Raw genomic sequence first — 20,163 nt, 5'->3', positions numbered from 1 at the left:
CAACAAGGTTGTGGGTTGAGTCCCAGGACAGGTGATTCATGTTGTTAATGGTTACGTTTATGTCTGCAAAAAACATGTACAATGATCTCCCTTCTGGGATCAGGACTGCCATGAAAAACAGACTCTAAATCTCAGTTAGGGTTCTTCTGTGCTTTGCCGGTTTTAAAGTTTGTTTTCTGCACTCCTGGCCAGAAGTAGTTTTAAAGGCTTGAGTAAAACATAACATCGGTCCTTCTATTATATTTTCTTCCAAGGCGAGTGCACTAACTACTAAAGTGAAACAAAATTATGCTCAAGTTAAAGTACCTGAAGATTCTCTTGCCAAAAGAAAGTCAAAGTCTTGCAACAAGATACTCCACAGTGGCGAAGGTGGAATCCCAAATTACAGTTTGCAGTCAAAAAGAGAGGAAAAGTGGAGTGAAATACTATGGCGTGTAAAAAGTGCAGAGTGGTGGTTAGACCCACTTAAGACGTAGGCAAATCCAGAGGCGGTCTTTGTGCTGTTCAGGATTGTTAGCAATGGGAGGATAATGACGGCTGTGGTGAAGGAGAAACAGTTGTGGTTTAGGCCCGGTTCAAATCCTCACATCAGAGGAGCGGGGAAGGCACAGGGGGTATTGGGAATGCTTGAGAGTGCTGCAGGGTTTCTTTGGCCCGGTGAGCTAACGAGGAGACCAGACCAGAGCCACAGCTTACACCGACACAGATGGCAACAGGTCAGAGTCGTAAAACCAAGAGAAAGGTTTATCACGAATAAGAAAGTGCTAGCAGATGAACATCACTCTGGGGTTCATCATGTTTGTAGCTTAACTATTTATTGGAGCATATTTTTAGACAGTATTTTATCTATTATCTATTAACAATGTTACTTTACTTCCTAGACTGGAATATTTTTCCACTAATTTGTGTATGGGGGGCAACATGCTAGTGTTTTGATCATGTTTCTGTGGCGCAGACTTGGCCCCGCTCTCTTTAACCCCTTAACCCCCGCCTTACCCGAGCACATTATGCCCAATTTGGCTTTCCCCAAATCCAAAAGCTTCTTGAAAAGAAAAAGTGACAAAACAGCAATGAAAACGAGATAAAATGATGGTGAAAACGCAACAAAACAGTGACAAAAACATGACAAAAGAGCCACAAAAGAGCAACAAAAAAGTAAAACAGATTATAAAACAGAAAAAAAAAAAAAAAAAGAAAAGCAAAAAAAAAAAAGACCAATAAAAAGTGACAAAACACAATAAAAGAGCATCAAAAATGTGCCAAAAATGTTTTTAAAAAAAAGTTTTTAAAAAAGTGACGTCAACAACGTGAGAAAAAAGATCAATTTAGATCAATTCTGTATCTATCTTTCAAATGTAGATACAGGGGGTATTTGCTTGGCAGATGGGGCCGATTTTCTTCATTGTAAAAAGACCAAGGGCCGGACCTGCCAATTTTAGCCCAAATATTACAAGGAAGTGACTTTGTTGTTTCAGCTCATATCAAATTATTTGTCTTTCCCATTTTTTCAATTTCTTGCCCAATGTTTGCCCCATTTCACCCAATTTTTTATCCTTTCTTATTTTTCCCTTTTTTTTTTTACCCGTTTTCGCAATTGTTTTTTCCTTCTTACTAATTTTCCCAAATTGATTCCCTATTTTTGCCCCTTTTTTCCCCCAAAACAATTTTGACACGATTTTTTCTTATTTTTAGCCACATTTCCCCCCAAGTTTCATACATTTCCTGTCATTTGAGATGAACCCGACATTGTGTGCAGATCTTCCACACATTATTATTCTGTTTTCTGGTTCTAGACAACACATATTTTAATATAGCCTAGATATCAGCTAAAGCATTTTTCCAATATTGAACTGTACCCAGCCCTATACATGACCTAATTGGGTGTTTTGTTTAGAAATTTTGAAAGATTTTACTGTATTTTGCACATTTTTCGAGTATTCAAAGTGAGACCTCTGATTTGTGTAGTAATATCATCTTCAAAATCATTAAAAAAAATCCTGAGGGCTATGCTGGAGGGCCGGATTTGGCCCTTGGGCCTGACGTTGCCTATCCCTGGCCTATAGGCTGTACACTCCAGTCAAGATGCTTTTGGATTTGGATAAAGCCAAACTGGAGAAAATGCACTCAGTTAAGGCAGAGGGTTAAAACTGGCGCTGGGGCGGGACCCATCAATATAAATCAGGAGCTGGACAGTGTTTAACTCACAGTGGGAGAAATAGTTTGTAGCTTGTGTTCAATAAGACGAGAGGAGAGCGAAGAGGAAGCGCGCCTTGTAGCCCACCGTGACTTATGTGTTAGAGGTAAGCAATGCAATTTGAGAAAACATAAAATGAATTCATGTTTGCACTTTTTCACTTTTCCATCCATGAAACTCTGTCACGTTTACTCAGAAAGGGATTTTTTTCTGTCAAAGTTAGACATATACCAATACCGTTGCAAAATAAGGTCAACGTCACTCAGCAGCTTCTAGTCGGATTGTAGTTTATTATAGTTCTCAACCTTTTAATTTGAATAAGTTCTGCCTCTTCATTCAGCGTTGCATAAACGTATAAACCATAGTTCAGATGGAGGTATGTAAGCTCAGTGCTTGTTTAGTCTACTGTATGGTGGTCAATCATCTCTTGTATCAACACTCTGTCATCTAGCCCGCTGTTTGTTCCTCTAATCTCGCTGCCGTCTTTCCCTGCAGCCCACACACACAATATGGCGACTGTTCAAAGGCTCAATATGTTACTTTGAAAAGCTACTTGTAGACACAGAGGCATAGTGTGAGATAGTATTACAGACTTCTGCTGATATCCAGTTGAAATGAATGGTGCCAGTCATGCCCGCATTCTTCCATCGCAGTGAGAGAGAATGTATGGGAGCTGTCCTCAACAATGTCCCCGCAGTACATTAGTCGGTGTGTACGTGGGACTCTCAGGTTGTTCAAACACTTCCATTGTGCTCCTCGTAAAACAGTCATCGAGCGAGTCCTCAGATGCTCCAGGCCTATGGCTAAAGACAAGCTAAAATAGAAGGTTTTGATACTTTGAAGACCATAAAGTTACACAAATTGTTTCCAATCCACTTTATTTGACATTCATGGAGGTCAAAGTACTAGCGGATGCCACAGTAAGGGCTAGCAGATAACACTGATGTTAAACCAAAAACGGTGCTTTGCTTTTATATATTATCATTATGTCTACAGGGTGTTGCCATGGCTACTGACCGCACAGGATTGATGTATACAGTAAAAGATACTTTGCTTTTTCTAGCTCCACCAATCCTTACTAAAATAATAGAAAACAGGGCAAGTATAGTCAAATACTAAATACAAGTATATAGGTGCATAAAAACTGTGGAAGTAAAACTATAAAATAGAAATAAAACATAAACAATAGACTAAAAAAATACATCAGTCTAAATGAATGAAATTGAAACACAATAATAAAAGACATCCAGGTACCATACAACTCATGTGTTGTTAAAGAGAATAAAAGTGAGTTTCAATTGTAGACTTGTCAAACAAAGTAACACATGTTGAAGTGTGTTACATTGGTGAAGAAAATATTGTGATAAATTACTGAAGACCATATTAAATCATTAACATTAACAATCACAATAAGTTTTTTGCAAACCCAAAACACGTATTAAATGAATTACTTTTTTTTAATGTGAAGCACAATACAACCCATGTTCTTCACTACATTAACGACCTATGTTCAAAAGTCTGCACTCATAAGTTCACAAAAACGTTTCCACAAGTGCAAATATAATTAAATAAATGATAAGCCCTCGGTAGTGATTGCTTATTTGTAATATCTTGAACATATGCTGCTTTTTACATTCATGTTTTCCAACTGGGAAACCTTGCATACTTGCTGTACTAGTATCACACTATCTGCCTTTTCTTACAGCTATAACTTACAGCTGAACTATGACCCAAACAGCTTAAACCAAATGGCAGAAGATCCTCTCCTTATTCAGTAAGTTAAAACCTGCCTGCCCTTTACAAACATGAAGTATTTTCTCTAATCACAATTACAATACTGATCCAAATTACTGGATGCAACCTACTCCACATCAGGCCTATTGTTAGTCTATTACCAGTTACCGCGCGTACTTTAAGTCATCCTTATAAAGTTGATCACAGTCTGTTGGTCAGTGTGCTGAACAAAATATACTTAATACCATGCTATGTCTTTGTACGCTTCTTGTTCAGCCCATATTCAGTCCAGATGGCCCAGACTCCATTATCAAACTCACATGTGTTCTCATTTGATGGTGCAATCCATATAACTATGCTTGTTTAATTGTCACACTGAAGCGTGAATTCAATCAGGAAGAGCGTATTTTAAACCTCATTATGTCTTGTCACATGTCTGTCAGCCAATTACCGCTTTGATAACAACAAATGACTTCCCAATTAATTGATTCTCTCGCTTTCTTCATCCTGCTGTTGCAGCTGCCGCAACCCTATTCGGCCCTATGTCCACCACAGCAGCAGAACCATAAGCCCTCTTAACCTCTCCAGCCTCTTGCTTCACTGACTTCTCTGCGGTTGATTTGCATGTTAAAGAACAACAAAAGCATAAATAACATGAATATAAACTGATCAACAAAAAAGAAATACATGCCACTATATCAATTCAGATGTACATAAGAGACTTCTTGCTATTTGTCTGCATTCTTTGCTTATTGGCAAGTACCTGTATTTGTTTTGACGTCCATATGGAAGGGGGGGATTGTAATCTATTGCGCAGCCATATCTGAGCCTAAAAGTATCTCATATAGCAACTTTCTCATCTTACTGTGAGGCTGGAATGTTTTTGTTTCATATCAAACGGGGAAAAAAACAAGCCCCCAGAGACACTTGCACACACTCCACCCAACAGAAAGAAGGAAAGAAAAAACTCTGGCGCATCAATGTCTCTGAGTGGCTCAAGATGAAAGGGATTTCTATCGTTAGAGAGTAGAGTCTGTCTCTGATCGCTTGAATATTCTTATCTCAGCGTTTTCCTTCCTCTTTCACCCATCAAGATCTTGTTTGTCTTTGAGGACACTGTTTACATGCATCCGTAAGGGCCATTCGAAACAGAACGTTTGTCATTTCCTGTTTGGTCATGGCAACAATCGTGAGCCTGCTCGGATTTACAGTATATGTGCTGCACTGTCTCAATGTGTTTAGCTTAGTGTGTGTTTGTGTACGTTCCACATTTAACAACTCAGTAAGAGTACATGGATGATGTGTGTGGGAACATGTGTGGGAATACTGTGGGTCAGTGCTGCAAGACGTCCAGCTGGAATTTCACACGAGGAAAATGAAAAACAGCACAGACTGATAATAAAGTCCAGATCCAAATATTATTATTCACGCTGGATTCATTTTTTTGACTCTATGGACAGAGAATGGCGTTCCATGTGTTGCATGTCACCAGAGCATGTCTGTTATTTGCATTACACACACATTAATATATGGGGCTAAGCCCATTTTAAGGTCATGCAAGGTGCATGACCTTAAAATGGATTTCTTAGTCGTTGATATTCATGTTTAAAGGAATAGGCCACCGTTTTTACATACTAAAATATGTTCTTACCTCACTTTAGACGTGTTAATATATCCCCGTCTGGTCTTTGTCCGTGCGCTCTGTCACGCAAACGGAGCACATACGCAGCCTCTCCCACATGTCACATAGCTCCGAAAAAGCTCACGATAGAAGCTACCAAGCTCTTCCACGTGTTCCCTATTTAAAAAAAGTTACGTGAAGTGTTTTCATGTGAAGTATATTTACACAGAAATGTAACATGTCGATTTTATAAGCAAATAAAAAGGGGGACTATATTGTGAGGCGTAATGATACGAGGAGCACAGCGTCCGCGTAGTAACTCCTAAAGACTTCCCCCGCTCACTTCCGTCAATAACCTTTAGGAGTTTACTGCGCGGACGTTTTACTCCTCGTATCATTACGCCTCACAATATAGTCCCCCTTTTTATTTGCTTATAAAATCGACATGCTACATTTCTGTGTAAATATACTTCGCATGAAAACACTTCACGTAACTTTATTTAAATAGGGAACACGTGGAAGAGCTTGGTAGCTTCTATCGTGAGCTTTTTCGGAGCTATGTGACATGTGGGAGAGGCTGCGTATGTGCTCCGTTTGCGTGACAGAGCGCACGGACAAAGACCAGACGGGGATATATTAACACGTCTAAAGTGAGGTAAGAACATATTTTAGTATGTAAAAACGGTGGCCTATTCCTTTAAGAGAGGTACTCAGCCAAAAAAAAAGTAGCCACATCAAAAAAGGTCACATGCTCTAATATTTAATTTAGCTTTCACTACAGCACACATTCACTGTGGCATTATAAGCTTCTGCAATGTCAAAAGATCCAGTGTTAAATTAATTAATTGCAATAATAAGATCTTGTATTGTATTGATGATGGGAGAGTGTGACCACTGCGCAAAGCCTTCTCCAGCACATCCCAAAGATTATCAGTGGGGTTCAAATCCTGCCTCTGTGTCGGCCAATCTGGTGTCTCAAGTTCCCTGAAGCACTATTTCACAATGTGAGCCTGATGAATAATGTCGTCTTGGAATATGCCCATGCATCAGGGAAGAAGAAATCCATTGATGGAATAACCTGGTCATTCAGGATGTCCAGGTGGTCATCTGATCTCATCATTCTTTGGTTTGATCACATAGTGTTGCTGAACCTTGACCTGCCCAACTGCAGAAAACCCAGATCACTACAGTTAGTTAAATCCAGGTGGATTTTTTTTTTTAGGTCAGTGATTAAATGCAGAGAGAATATCTTCTGCAGTATTCCTTTGATGGTGCAAGTTTAAATGCTATAACTTTGATGAATATTATTGAGGATCACGGCACTACTAATAAAAATGATCAGAGGTTTCCTCACCGGATGGGAATGTTTTGAACCAGTTAGTAATGGACAAAAAGAGTGAAGCAGATCCCTGGAGAAGCTGCTTCTAATCCTGCAGTGAAGAATAAAGTGAGTGAGATCAGCTAAAACATATTGACATATCATTTTAGTATTAAGGTCATTTTTAATCTTAAGGTTGATGCCAGACATTACAATTTCACAGCATCAAATTGACTGGATACGCTTATTAAAGGAACAGGCCACCGTTTTTCCATACTGAGATATGTTCTTACCCGAGCTTAGACAAGTTGATGTGAACCTGTCTGGTCTTTGTGCATGCGTTCAGTCACGTAAAAAGACCAAAGATGTTGCTAGCATTTAGCCTCCCCCAGCATATTCCTATGGACCCAAACGGCTCCTAAGGTGTTAGAACGCCTTACAATATTGTACATCCGCTTTGAAAATCTATGTTTAATTGTGTGTAACTATACTTGGATCATGTAACTACCCATGTAACTGTGTTTAAATGGGGGAAACGTGGAAGAGCTTGGTCGCTTAACTTCACCCCCGTTTGGGTCCATATAATATGCAGGTTGAGGCTAAATGTTAACAACTCGTCTAAGCTCAGGAAAGAACATATCTCAGTATGGGAAAACGGTGGCCTCTTCCTTAAAGACATTTTTTTTCTTTATTTTTGGTCTGTATTTTTAGATCTTTATTTATATAGCGCCTTTCACAGACATGGTCACAAAGCGCTTTACATGAGACAATTGTACATTCACTCCACACTCGGTGGTGGTAAACTACGTTTGTAGCTTCAGTTTCCCCTGGGGGAGACTGTCAGAAGCGCTTTCGCGACTACACACGTCTGCGCCAACGGACCCTCTGACCACCACCATACATTCACTCACACATCATTCATCCTGGCCTATTGTGCATGTTTTTAGTGGTAGGGGAAACCGGAGTACCCGGAGGAAACCTACGCAGACACGGGGGGAACATGCAAACTCCACACAGAAAGGCCCGTCCAGGTGGGAATCGAACCCGGACCTTCTAGCTGTGAAGCGAGAGCACTAAGCGCTGCGCTAAAACAGGATTTAAAACAAGATTTAAGATTAAATCCTGTTTTAGTTGGACTTTCGGTCTTTTCCAGTCCGGTTTCAGACTTGACTTCACATTTTCAGATCCTGGCACTTGTAATAAGATGTTGGAATAATAAATATTATGTGAGCTAATACTGAGCGTGAAAAGTTGAGCTCCACTTCCTCAGGTACTAATGTCACGATAATAGCATACTTCTGCACAATGCTAATGCTAACTAGGCTCATCGCTCCCATTCATGTTGGCCTTGCTCGTCATCCACCATCACCCACTATCTCTCCCTGTATCTTCCCCTTTTGTGCGTGCTCGTTTTTGGGCCATTCTTTCTGCACGCTCTGCCCTTTGTGTAAGTCAAGCTGGGGGCCTCTCAGTAGTTTGAGCCCCGTTCCTGTAAAACTAATAATGACCGAGATTTGTGCTGGCTTAGCATTCTTTCACTGACCGTATAGGGGAGAGCAGAGTCTAAGACCGTACTGAGGGGGGTGGCACATCATTTTGGGGGAGTCCGAGTTTGTTGTGAGAGAGACCAACTTGGAAGATGAATATATGGAAAGAGAAACAACAGGCAGTGAAGCAGGGGATATGCGGAAGCCCCCCCGTTTCCAGCACCACATGCTTTTCATGGGTCAGTGCCACCAAAATCACAACTCATCTTCTGAAAACATTATGGACAAACACAAGTTCGTCTGCAGCTGCTTGTGCATTCCAATATTCACTTTTGCACCAGGAAGAGTAGAGAAAGCCAGTGTTTTGGACACAACAGTCAGCAAGTTCTTCAAAACCTATACTTAGGCAAGCCGTTTGTTTTAGCATAATAACAGATGCAAGTGACAGTGATTTAACATACATACACAAACACCGACATGTTCCCAGCACTGAATTACATTCACGGTAGGCAAAAATACTTTAAGTACTGCACCATTTGTTTACTTATTATTTGTTTAACGGATGAAAATAAGTTCTTTGTAATCATAGTTAAACTTTATCAAAGACGAGCCAAAAGCTTTACAGCACAGTGAAAACAGGGTATTAGGATGATAACAGGACACGCAAAGGCAATATATGACTAACCATAGCCGTAACCCAGTAAAGAGACAGTATTTTCTTGACAATAACATAGAAACAGTACTGCAAATTGCCTCACCCGTGCTTATCCTTAAAGGAACAGGCCACTGTTTTTGCACACTGAGATATGTTCTTACCTGAGCTTAGACGAGTTGATGCGTAACTGTCTGGTCTTTACGTATATGCTCAGTCACGCAAAAACAGCAAAGATGTTGTTAGTATTTAACCTCTCCACTTCGACTTTACTACGCCTTACAGTATAGTACCTCTTTTCTCTGCTTAGAAATCGACATGTTTAATTTCGTGTGACTATTCACCATATTCCAGAGGCTCGCGTGGGCGCCGCCATTAATTGTGCCCGCCCCCTTTCTCCTATCTGTTAACATGGGACTGGAGAAGTCCACATAAAATCAGTTACTACACGAAAACAAAGCCGTTTTTAGGCCGCTCAGAGAAACGGTGCAGTGTGGACTTGTTGGTGCAAATGAACATTGGCCATTTTACACAAATCAATCTACTAAACATCAGATTCACCCCCGTTTGGCCCCATAGAGGAGAGGAGGAGAGGCTAAATGCTAACAACATGTTCGGTGTTTTTGCGTGACTGAGCGCACGCGTAGCAACCAGACCGGTACGCATCAACTCGTCTAAGCTCAGGTAAGAACATATGTCAGTATGGAAAAACGGAGGCCTATTCCTTTAATAATTACCATGCTATTTCCATCTTATTATCGTACTGTAAAGTAAAGCGCAGCCTCATGATCCCACTAATTGACTATTTAAGGACAGTGAGTGCCTTAATGGGAGCTTCTTGTCACAACTGTAAACTGTTTGCCAATATATTTCCATCCATCCTCGAAAGACTGGCAAACCAAGCCAGAAATCACAACCACTGTACAATCTTACAATCTGACTGAGTTCCGTTACTGCATATGTGAAATCATATGTCACACTAATGTTTAGGGCAGCTTCAGCCATATTTCATTTGTGTTTTAAAGTGTTGTTTTGACCTTTTTCGGGACGCATTGTGTTGAAATGGTTGGTTAAAACACATTATTGCAATACTTCAGACAGTTATTGAATATTGCAATGTTTTCCCTTACTGTGCAGCCCTAATACTGTTGTTCCACTTACTCCAGGATCACCAGATGTGAGGTGCAGCTTGCTCTAAGGGGAGGTCTCACTCTCCCTCACCCCACACACTCGCTCTCTCCCCCCCGTTCCCATGTGAGACTGTGTGTGTGCCAGCAGACACTTCCAGCTCTGCTCTCTCCGCTACTGATGTCTCGGCAGCTGCACTTCCTCCCTTCCCCTCCCTAACCCTTTCATTTCTTACCCCCACTCCATTCAGCCTCTCTCGACACACTCACTGTCACTCTTTGCCCCACGCGTTCCCCCGGCGGACAAGAAAGCCGAGTCTGTTTGGAGAGGGGGGGGGACAGAGAGAGCGAGAGAGAGGGGGCTTGTGTAATCTGCGCAGCACACGAGCACATGAGAACCGGCAGCAGCAGCAGGAGTGGAGTTTTTAAGCACTGTACCGGACAAACTGAACAAGGATTGTAAAAGAAAAGACAAGAGAGGGGCTATAGGGCTTTTGGCACGGGACGCACCATGGCACACTGTTTGGTGCTGTTGGTGTCCCTGTTAGTGCTGACCACGGGAAGTGTTGGCCGGAGGATCAGGAAAAGAGGACTCAATCATAAGGTGAGACTGCGACTTGAACTTGTGCTTTCAAGTGCTGCAATTGTGCAGTGTAACAGTGGTGTCCCATCCGCAGAGGGCGTGTGGATGTTCGCACTGTAGGAAAACTTTTGGGGCTGATGTGAGAGGCAGCTGAAGTAACCTGAAACTGCAGTGTAAATCTGACTGGACGTTAGTGTGGATTAGAAAACAAGCTGTGGACACAGTCTGCGTACCTGCGAATGTGTTCTTCGGAAATCCTATATCAGTGGCAAACATTGAAGTGGATCACAGGACAGGTTGCCTAATCAAACTACCTATGTATATTTTTTTCAATGTGAACCACAAAAATACACTGGTAATGGACGTTTGGAGTTCACGGACAATATAACAAGTATTTCCCAGCCCAACCCTATCCTATCTACTTGTACTAATAGTTGAAAAATGCACTGAAATGCCGAGCACAGATAACACTTGTCTTCTGAAGCGTGATAAATGTCCATTGACAGGTGAGCTTTCCCATTTCGTGTCAGAGATATAAGACTATACAAAATGCAGCTGGTGTGTGCGAGCCACTGCTTTCCTAATTGGTGCCTACAGTTGATGCACAGTGCGGGTTTGGGTGAGAAACGTGGGGTTAGGATTTTGAACTGCGTGGCCTCGCTGACTAATTCAGTTTAGATCGGCTGATTTAGCAAGCCGAATAGCAGTTCACTGAACCATAGAGACCTCTTAAAAACCAGTGCCGAATATGCATTTGATTACTGAAGTGCTTTCCTTACTAGTTTGCCAGAATGTTGCCATTATACAGGTTTTCCCACAAATTCCTTTAATGTAGCCTATATGCTTTCTTGTCCCAATCCCAAAAGAGTTCTTCAAAGCCTGTGTAATTGAGCAATGCTGAGGCGTCTGCGTGCGCTATACATTTGTCTCTTTTCTTTTAAACCTTTTCATCTCTGCAGCTTTTGTTCGTTTTTTTTTTTTTTTTTTTCAAACTCTGCATCCTCATTCGTAGACACACAAATGTGCACTCGGAATCTCGTATCATCCCGCCTGTGCAGAGAGACAAATTATAGTCACAGGGGACTTTGTGTGGAAAATGAGACCTGAAATGTAAATTGCTTGCTTACAGTATCAAGGCCAACAGCAGAAACAGCGTTCTTCTTTGGTCTTGTGATATTTGCAGTGTGTGCAAGATTTTACCAGAACAACTGCATTCTTGAAGCCATTCTTTGTGGTTAGAAAGCCGTTTATTGCGAAGTCTGGCTGAAGGAAATGGCCGTAGGAATCTTGTATAACTCAAATGACTGCCAGAATTAATATTAAGATCCAAGTGTGGGAAATTGGCAAGTGGCAAGTCTCTGGAACTGTTTTCTCCTTAAAGCAGATGTTGTACTTGGTAGGTTTGCCATCTTTTTATGCATAACTGAGACTAGAAGCAAATGCATTTCAGTTCTCCCCACATTGTCCACAAAGTGTAAAAGTTTTGGCAGAAAAATCTGAAAACACAAATCAGGTAAACACAAATCAGGTAAAAGGAGGTTGATTTATAAGATACCGATTAAAGTGCAAATACCAAGAGCCAATGATTTTTCAGCACAATCTTAGCCCAAAATACCAGTCAGATTTGAACAGAACATGGTTATTATCATACACTGTTGTTATATATATGCAGCATGTTGCCTAGTTTTCTCTGACACTACCAGATAATCGAAGCTCGCTAATGCAAATGACTTAAAGCAGTACTAAGTAACTTATTTACCATAATAAATCCTTTCCGTAGTGCCTCTGGGGGAAATACAAGTGTTAGTGGGATGATTGGGGGGTCTTTCATCTCCCCCGGTGTCTCTGGCCAGAAAACCACAATTGCAAACTTCGCTGCCTCCAGGTCGGAGGCCCCAATACACACTAATAGAATCACGAAGAAGAAGCTAACAGGCTAACGGGCAAAGCTAACTGCGGGCTAGGGCCACTTAAACAGTATTTACAGCCAAGTTAAGTGAGAAAAAAAATATCTCATTGTGTAATTGGATGTACAATACTCTCTCCCTTTGTCTTGTCTATCAGCGTAGTATTTAGTCTCACGCTCAATTAATGGGTAAAACCCACAAAATGCTACGACACCTGCAGTGGCACTTATCGCCTCTAGGGGTAGACTGCAAACAGGAAGGACTTGAACGCAGAAGAATCGGGCATGAACATCTGTTACTTTACACATTCTCAAATAGAAATATTGGAGGCAGCATATTCTGATAACTTCCTAACTATGCAATTTTGCCCCAAATTCACAGCACGCAGGGCACACATGCTCACACAAAAACAGTACTTAGGACACCTGCCTAGGCCTGCCAGAGCGCTATCATAAATCTGCCTCATTCATTCAGTGAGATGTGGGCGCCTCAAACAGCACCTGATGATGAGGGCCGGTGCACACACTTCCTGGGCTGGGGCTGGTGCTAGACTTGGCCTGGGGCTTCAAAGTCAAACATAACAGACTTCAAAGTGAGACCTTTAAAGCGGGAGGCGATATAAATCAAATCGCTCAACGAATTAGTAGAGAAAGCGTACATGCTTATAGTCTGCATCCGACAAAGCCAATGTTCAGTACAGTATTGTGGCTATGAAAAAAGCCTTGAAACTAAAAGGCTTTAGTCATTATGGCTGAACTGGTTTACATAATGAATGAATAAATAAAACTAAAGCAGAAATAAACAACGACAGAATAGTTCATGTGGGTGTTCCTCGTAATCCTTCAGTTCCCTGAGTTCACATGTGCCTCAAAGCAGGAATAATCCTCGTCAGATGATCTAAAGTCTACAGTTTGAACTCACTTGGCCCAATATTGTGTACTACTTGTGGCTTTGTGTACTTCAGCCGGTATAGTTGCATTATTTTACAGTAAACTTACTCCAAACAAATGTAATGGTGCATACAATGACCGTCACCCTCACTTTAGGCAATACATGCTTCTCCTCAACATTTACTGGTTTCTGTCAGTGTGATTTACAGCAAATATTCATGCACTTTTTGCATGCACTTCAGGACTGCTTTGATGTGGATCATTCCGCAGCCGGAGATTACTGCCTACATTCCTATCATTCATGCAAACTTTTTTTGGCACAGTGTCCTAAAGGTGCTGCGTGTGAGAGTGGGTCTTTTCTGTCAATCCACATCTGCTATTAACAGGAAATTGGCATTGACAAACCAAAGACTAACCAGATGTGTGCTGTGAGCTACTTGCATGCAATGCAGACCTGGCAGCTATGAGATGAAGCAGTGTTAGCTGTTTACGCGTAGTGGAACACATCCTTGACCCTACATACATGCATGTCTGGGGCGCTCAATAGTAAGTGTGCGAGTAACAGAAAATTACGGCATCTGTCTAGGATCTGCAGAATCATGACAGGGGTGAGCGGCGCAAGTCACGGTGCCAGATTTTTTAGCCTGTTGTGTGGCTGCTTTCCTCAAATTCCCCATAAACCGCAGGGAAGGAAGACTTAAAAGAGCCAAATCGAGGAGGAGGAGACATCAGTCCGGACAACTTTCCCATCATGTCATCGCTTGTCAGCACTTAAAAGAAAGGTGCTCTGGGAGGATCAGAAGAATGCATTAAAGGAAATTATCAGACAGACAACACAAGCCTGAAAGATGTCAAGTGTCAGTCAGCAGGGTAGCACGGCAGATGTTGAGAAAAGAGCGATGTAGGACAGGTATAAACCGACACAGAAGGCTCAGCGGGCGAACAGAGTCAACACACCAGGCTTTGTCCGTGAGACCGACACACTTGACCTTCTGTGTGGACATTAGCGAGATCGGATGTGAGACTTCAAGCAATTATCTAATCGCCCGTTCCTGTGTCATTAGTAGATAAGGATCATCGACTGAAGCCGGCTGTCTGTCTGTGTTTTGTGGTTCGTTTTTCCTCCGCTTTTGCTGTTCACTGTTGTGATTAAATCAATCTCAATTTGTAAGTAAATGTCGATCTAATAAGACAATTCAATTTATGTGATCAACTGCAATTCAAGCTGCAGTGCCTTACTTCTTGATAAATCCATAATGGAAAAAGCTCAATATAGGTGTGATAAATACCTTGAACTTACTAAAGCACAGTAAACACCCACCCACATTTCTATACAGATTGAATATTTAAACAATATACATCCCCCTTGGGAGCTAACAAGTAATAGGTTGCGAAATGCAGTCTTTGAATTGAAGTAAAGGGAATGTCCGTAATCATTATTAAACTCGCAGTACAGTGATATCAATTTTGCCCTCTTGCAGGATTTTCTGTTGACAGAAAGGAAAGAGGCCACTGAGTGCTGTCCACAGTGTATTATAAGCAATCGTAAACCTGGATGGGCTGCTGAAGATCATTTGGTGAAGGCAAAAAAACAACAACTAAACATTACCAATCACTTAGCTGAGAAACATACACGCACTTATTCCCATGAAGAATCAGGAACAAGGAATGCACTGGACAAGTTATGAATGAGTTTGGACAACAAAAACAATTTAAACCCTTCTTTGTTTTGCTAGCTGGGAAATTTAAGCGCAGGGTCTTTAATCAATGGTAATCATTTGTAGCTGCCAAAGTGAATTAGTCACAAATTGCAAAGGAGTTACACAGCCCTCACTTTTGTTTCCCCAGTCGTGTGAGCGTGTGGTTAGCCTGCCAAATAAACAGTGCAGTTTAACGATTGTGTGCAGACCGCAAGCTCATTACCTAATTACTAATTTGCTCTGAAAAATCAAACCCACCCGTTTGTTACACAGACAAAGCGCCATGGATTGCACAAGGAGCTGGCTTACACTGACATTCACCCTCAACGAGTTCGAGGACATAAATCTTTTGAGTACAAAGTTTGGACTTGTCACTGACGTAGCATGAGGTCTCAGAGCAAAGGAGATAACCATCACTGTTTAAAATAACAGTCTGAACAAATTTTCCATTGTGTCTTCTCTGGGCGAGTAACTCTATCACAAATCACATAAATGTCTTAATTTGTGCAAAGCTGAAGCAAATTTTTGGAGTACTGTGTTAATTCTTTTTTGTATAAACCGGATAATGTGACCCAGGTGAAGGCAAAATCACACATATGCGCTTAAAGGAAACATAGTTTCTCTCCATTTTTTTGTCTTTCTGTTTGGACTTCATCCAAACATTTGAGAAAATCAGATTCCCTCTGCTTTAGGTGAGCATATGCAATGTGTTACGTTGATTTTACGGTTGACCTGTACATGCTAAGGCTCATTTTGTACCTATCAAGCAATGGATGAAAAAAACCTAACCCTAAACACATGGCTTTACAATACACTGTGCGGGGAAACCCAGAGCAGCTGTGGGATTCTCTGCCAAAGTGATACTTAATACCAAACATGCAGTTCAGCAGCAAGCATCCAATAAACTATAAAAACATGAACGTGTCATACACATAACATTAGCAAAGCCTTCCGAAGCATGGCCAGACTGTAGGAAAGTGAATGTGTTGTGTCTGTATTGTGCAGCTAGGGCTCAGCTCGCAGTTCTTTGGCCTACTTTCCCTCTGAAACTCACTGGGAAGTGTCAGCTCCCCCACTGTGCATCACCTTCTCCATTCAGGTCAAGCTTTTTCCTGCACCCAGACCAACCTCTCCTGACCTCTGCTGGTAACACGCCGCCATTGCGTTATGTGTCTTTCAAGGATTACGAGTACCCAAACCATCCCCAGTCCACGCAGCAGAAGAGTGACCGGTGCCCCCCGCCCCCGCAGATGCTCCCGGACCGGGCCTGCGAGGTGCCCGGATGTCGCTCGGACTCAGAGTGCGAGAGGCACAAGCGCTGCTGCTACAACGGCTGCATCTACGCCTGTCTAGAGTCTGTGCAGCCACCACCAGGTCACAACATACTGAGTTTACGCTCTCCTTCATATGACTTGATTACATTTATCTCTGTATTTAAGGGATGCAATACCCGTATCACAAGACGCTATTATATCATCATTGCGATAGTCTGGACAGTTATCAAATACTGCCATTTTTAAACCAATAACTAATACCTCCTTCTTTGTGTGCTGCAGTTCTGGACTGGTTAGTTCAGCCCAAACCCAGGTGGTTGGGAGGTAACGGCTGGCTGCTGGATGGCCCTGAAGAGGTTCTACAAGGTCAGTGGACACTCAGTACGATTTACACTAGGCAAAAGACAGATTGATATTAAAGGTGCATTATAATTATTATTATTACTATTTATGTGGGGGAAAAAAGTTGATATTTGTGTGCATTAAACCTTGTAGTGACCCAGTTCTGTTTGAGTAGTCAGCATGGTGCCTCTACTTTCCATCACATTGGTCTCTACAAAGCTCCAGGATCAATTGTTTGGAAGGTTTTCACTGCTGACGGACCCTCTCACCAGAAAATCGACAAAACAAGTGATCCTGGAGTGTCCTAGAGACCACCGTGATCGAATGTAAAGGCCCCACTAACCACTGATACAGCCACTGGGTCACTACAAGATAACTACCGACAGATATCAACTTTTTTTTCTGCATAAAAAGTTCCATAATCAAACTTTGAGGTTTATTAAGTGCTTGCTGTTAATGTTCAAATGTGTGACAAATATTGCAGATCATGCCACTTGACTTAACTTGAATGAGTAGATTTCTAGAACACGTTTCTAGTAAGGAGACAAAAAATAGTCTTATGTAATGGATTGGGAAGTAAAAAAAAACCCATTAATGAACAGAGAAGTGCCCAGTTATTGCCCTTGCTGGTACAATCATGGTTTAGAAAGGCATAACATGGCATTCTTGATTACATAGCTAGATTAAGGTGCTTGGCTTTTTAAAATGAGCAACCAGAAAGATTTCTGTAAATACTGGAGATGGTCTTAACCAGACAAACCAGCATAAGGAAAGAATGAAGGACCAGGTGAATACCAAGCTAAAGCCGATAAATACTCTCATATGCTCTCTTTTTGCTCACATGTGCTCTGTTTACCGTAGCTGAGGCCTGCAGTACAACAGAGGACGGAGACGAGCCCCTTCATTGTCCCACCGGCTACGAGTGTCACATCATTAACCCAGGGAACCCAGCGGCTGGCATCCCAAACCGCGGACAGTGCATCAAGCAGCGCGGCAACTCTGGTGAGCAAGGCCTCGCTGTGGGGCAGTTATTGGCATTGACCAGGCACAAATCATCTCCTATTAAGTGTTGTGATGATCTTACGATTATTTGATCCAATTAAAGCCATCTTAGATATGTGTCTTATTATACGCACTAATGACAGACACAGGGTGTAGTGCCAAACCGTAGCAGCTGTTTGAAGCCTGGCCGGGCAGCTCCTGGCACAGCAAACCCAGCACAGCGCCAAGTCCCTCCCTGTGAAATGAAAGAGCTTATTATTAGCAATGCTGATAGCTTTCATTATGAATTAAACTCACACTCTAAAAGACACTGTAATACGTTTATTGGTGGGCGAATCTCAGCGTGATTTTTTTTGGTTTATGGTTTGTGTTTTATTTTGAAGATTTGGGTCATAGTGCACATTTTAAACACCAGGTACAGGTACATGAAAGCTGAGAGAAGAGGGAAACTGCAAAAAAGACTTCCGTAATAAGAAGCCAAGGAGACAGGTTTTTTTGTTGTTTGCAATTACAACCATTCAAACTGCGAAAGGTTCATTGTTTTAACTGGGAGGTTCTGGAAATAAGGATATTTCTAAGTAGATTAGTGATTGTTTTGTTACTATTTTCCATAATTACAGATGGACGCAGTCTGAGGCACAAATACTTCAAGGACTACAAGGATTACTTAGGCAAGACAAAATAAACATCATGTATCACTGATGTATTGTGTACAATGTGTCTAATATTGAGCTTCATTTCTTTAAGGAAGCAATACCAACAATGCAGTAGGCTATGAAAAACATCACCACAAACACCTGGGATAAAGTAAGGATTTCAATGTTTTAAAATATAATATCATTGTATAATAGCCTAAATAGCAGTTTATACATAAGAACATTCAACAGAGAGAGATTAGTGAGAGAAGTCTATGCTAAAAAAAACAACATTTAACCTCATCAGAGGGCTATGATACAAGCAAAAAAAACATGCAAGTTGCTTTTGTTACACATGACCCATTGATATACTCCCATTGTATATCCTAAGTGGATTATTTTGTTTCAGACGATACTTATATTACCTTAGACACAAATTGAAATGAAATGTCTCTTGCCTTTTGTATGTAAAACAACTCTTTTTTTGTTTAACCCTTAGGTGATCCACTTTAGTCTGGATACCAACAATAACTCAACCCCCATGGGCTACAACTGCGCTGAAAGCTATGCTGCTACCTCCATATCAGAAGATCCACATCCACAAAACCAAAGACTTCCTACTAAGGGGCTGAGAAGACATTTTTACCCAATCATTTACATTGTGTTTGTTTTTTTGCTGAAGAATTCTCAAGAAAAAAAACGTGTTAATTACATTTTTGTTGGTTCCAAATGGTGCTCATCTTTTATACTGTCTGACTATGATGGAATAAGCTCTTCGATACAAAGACACACAAGCTATAATCTGAGTGTATAGGCTAACTGGTGCTTATCAGTATAAATAAACAACTTTGGAGTCTGTGCTTTGCAATTAACATTCAAAATAAAAGGATATAATTTTAAATCTATTTCATGTGCATGATGCTATTGTCAGATTATATGATGGCTGCTTGATAAATTGAAGGATTTGTGTTACACTAACGCCACGAGTAACATTAGGCATACTTTTCACATTTTCAATAGAGTTAATTCGAGTCTAGTTACCTTTCCTCTTCTCTCTGTTTACTACTTTAACTATGGCCAACCTGAGTGACAATACACTGGCCAAGCTTAGTTCACCTTCTTTGAGGAATAAGTTACTAGATCTACACTACGGTTTGTATAGCGCTCAATGATCCAGGGGTGTACCTTTATTGTAGCAAAACCAGCCCATGACTATCTTTTTAAACTTTTGCCATAATACACTACTGCAGCAGCTCTCAAACACATCACATAATATTTAACCTTCTGATTATCACCATGCACAGTTCAAGTGAAAATAAGAAACCAAGTCTAAAATGGTGTCATGTCTAAACCAGGAAAAAAAAAACACTTTAAATGCATCATCAAAGCATAAATTAAAGGATCTGGATAAAGTATATCTAAAATTGCAGATGTAGCTTTAGCCAAAGACTGGACTAGGCCAGTATTAGTAATCTGAAGTGACATGTCTGGTTACAACAGCTATTGCTGCACTGAGTTTATCTTGCACACTTGTGAACTGCGTGTGGAAAATGTATAGCCCAGTGGGTGCCTGGCTGTGTACCTCGTGCCCTCTCTTTCCCCTTCTCTCATAGGCCCACGCTGTTGCGCGCTCATGCACGTGCCTATTGTAGCACCTGCCGAAAAACTGCGTCAGAAAAAAAACCTGCTTAATTGAT

At 41.2% G+C, this 20,163-nt stretch overlaps 1 protein-coding gene across 1 annotated transcript; it reads left to right on the top strand.

The window, feature by feature from the left end:
* The first annotated feature begins 10,325 nt into the window (after positions 1-10,325).
* On the top strand, positions 10,326-19,156 carry wfdc1 (WAP four-disulfide core domain 1). Its single transcript, XM_079568311.1, has 7 exons — positions 10,326-10,737; positions 16,395-16,587; positions 16,770-16,853; positions 17,691-17,831; positions 18,452-18,502; positions 18,579-18,638; positions 18,966-19,156. Exons 1-6 carry the CDS (start codon positions 10,645-10,647, stop codon positions 18,635-18,637), a joined length of 621 nt encoding a protein of 206 aa, XP_079424437.1. The 5' UTR covers positions 10,326-10,644; the 3' UTR covers position 18,638; positions 18,966-19,156.
* The last annotated feature ends 1,007 nt before the right edge of the window (positions 19,157-20,163 follow it).

This window comes from Gobius niger (genome assembly GCF_951799975.1).
Source record: "Gobius niger genome assembly, chromosome: 12".
Lineage (NCBI taxonomy): Eukaryota > Metazoa > Chordata > Actinopteri > Gobiiformes > Gobiidae > Gobius > Gobius niger.
The sequence above is the reverse complement of the archived record's forward strand: the minus strand, read 5'-3'. Positions and strand labels throughout refer to the sequence as shown.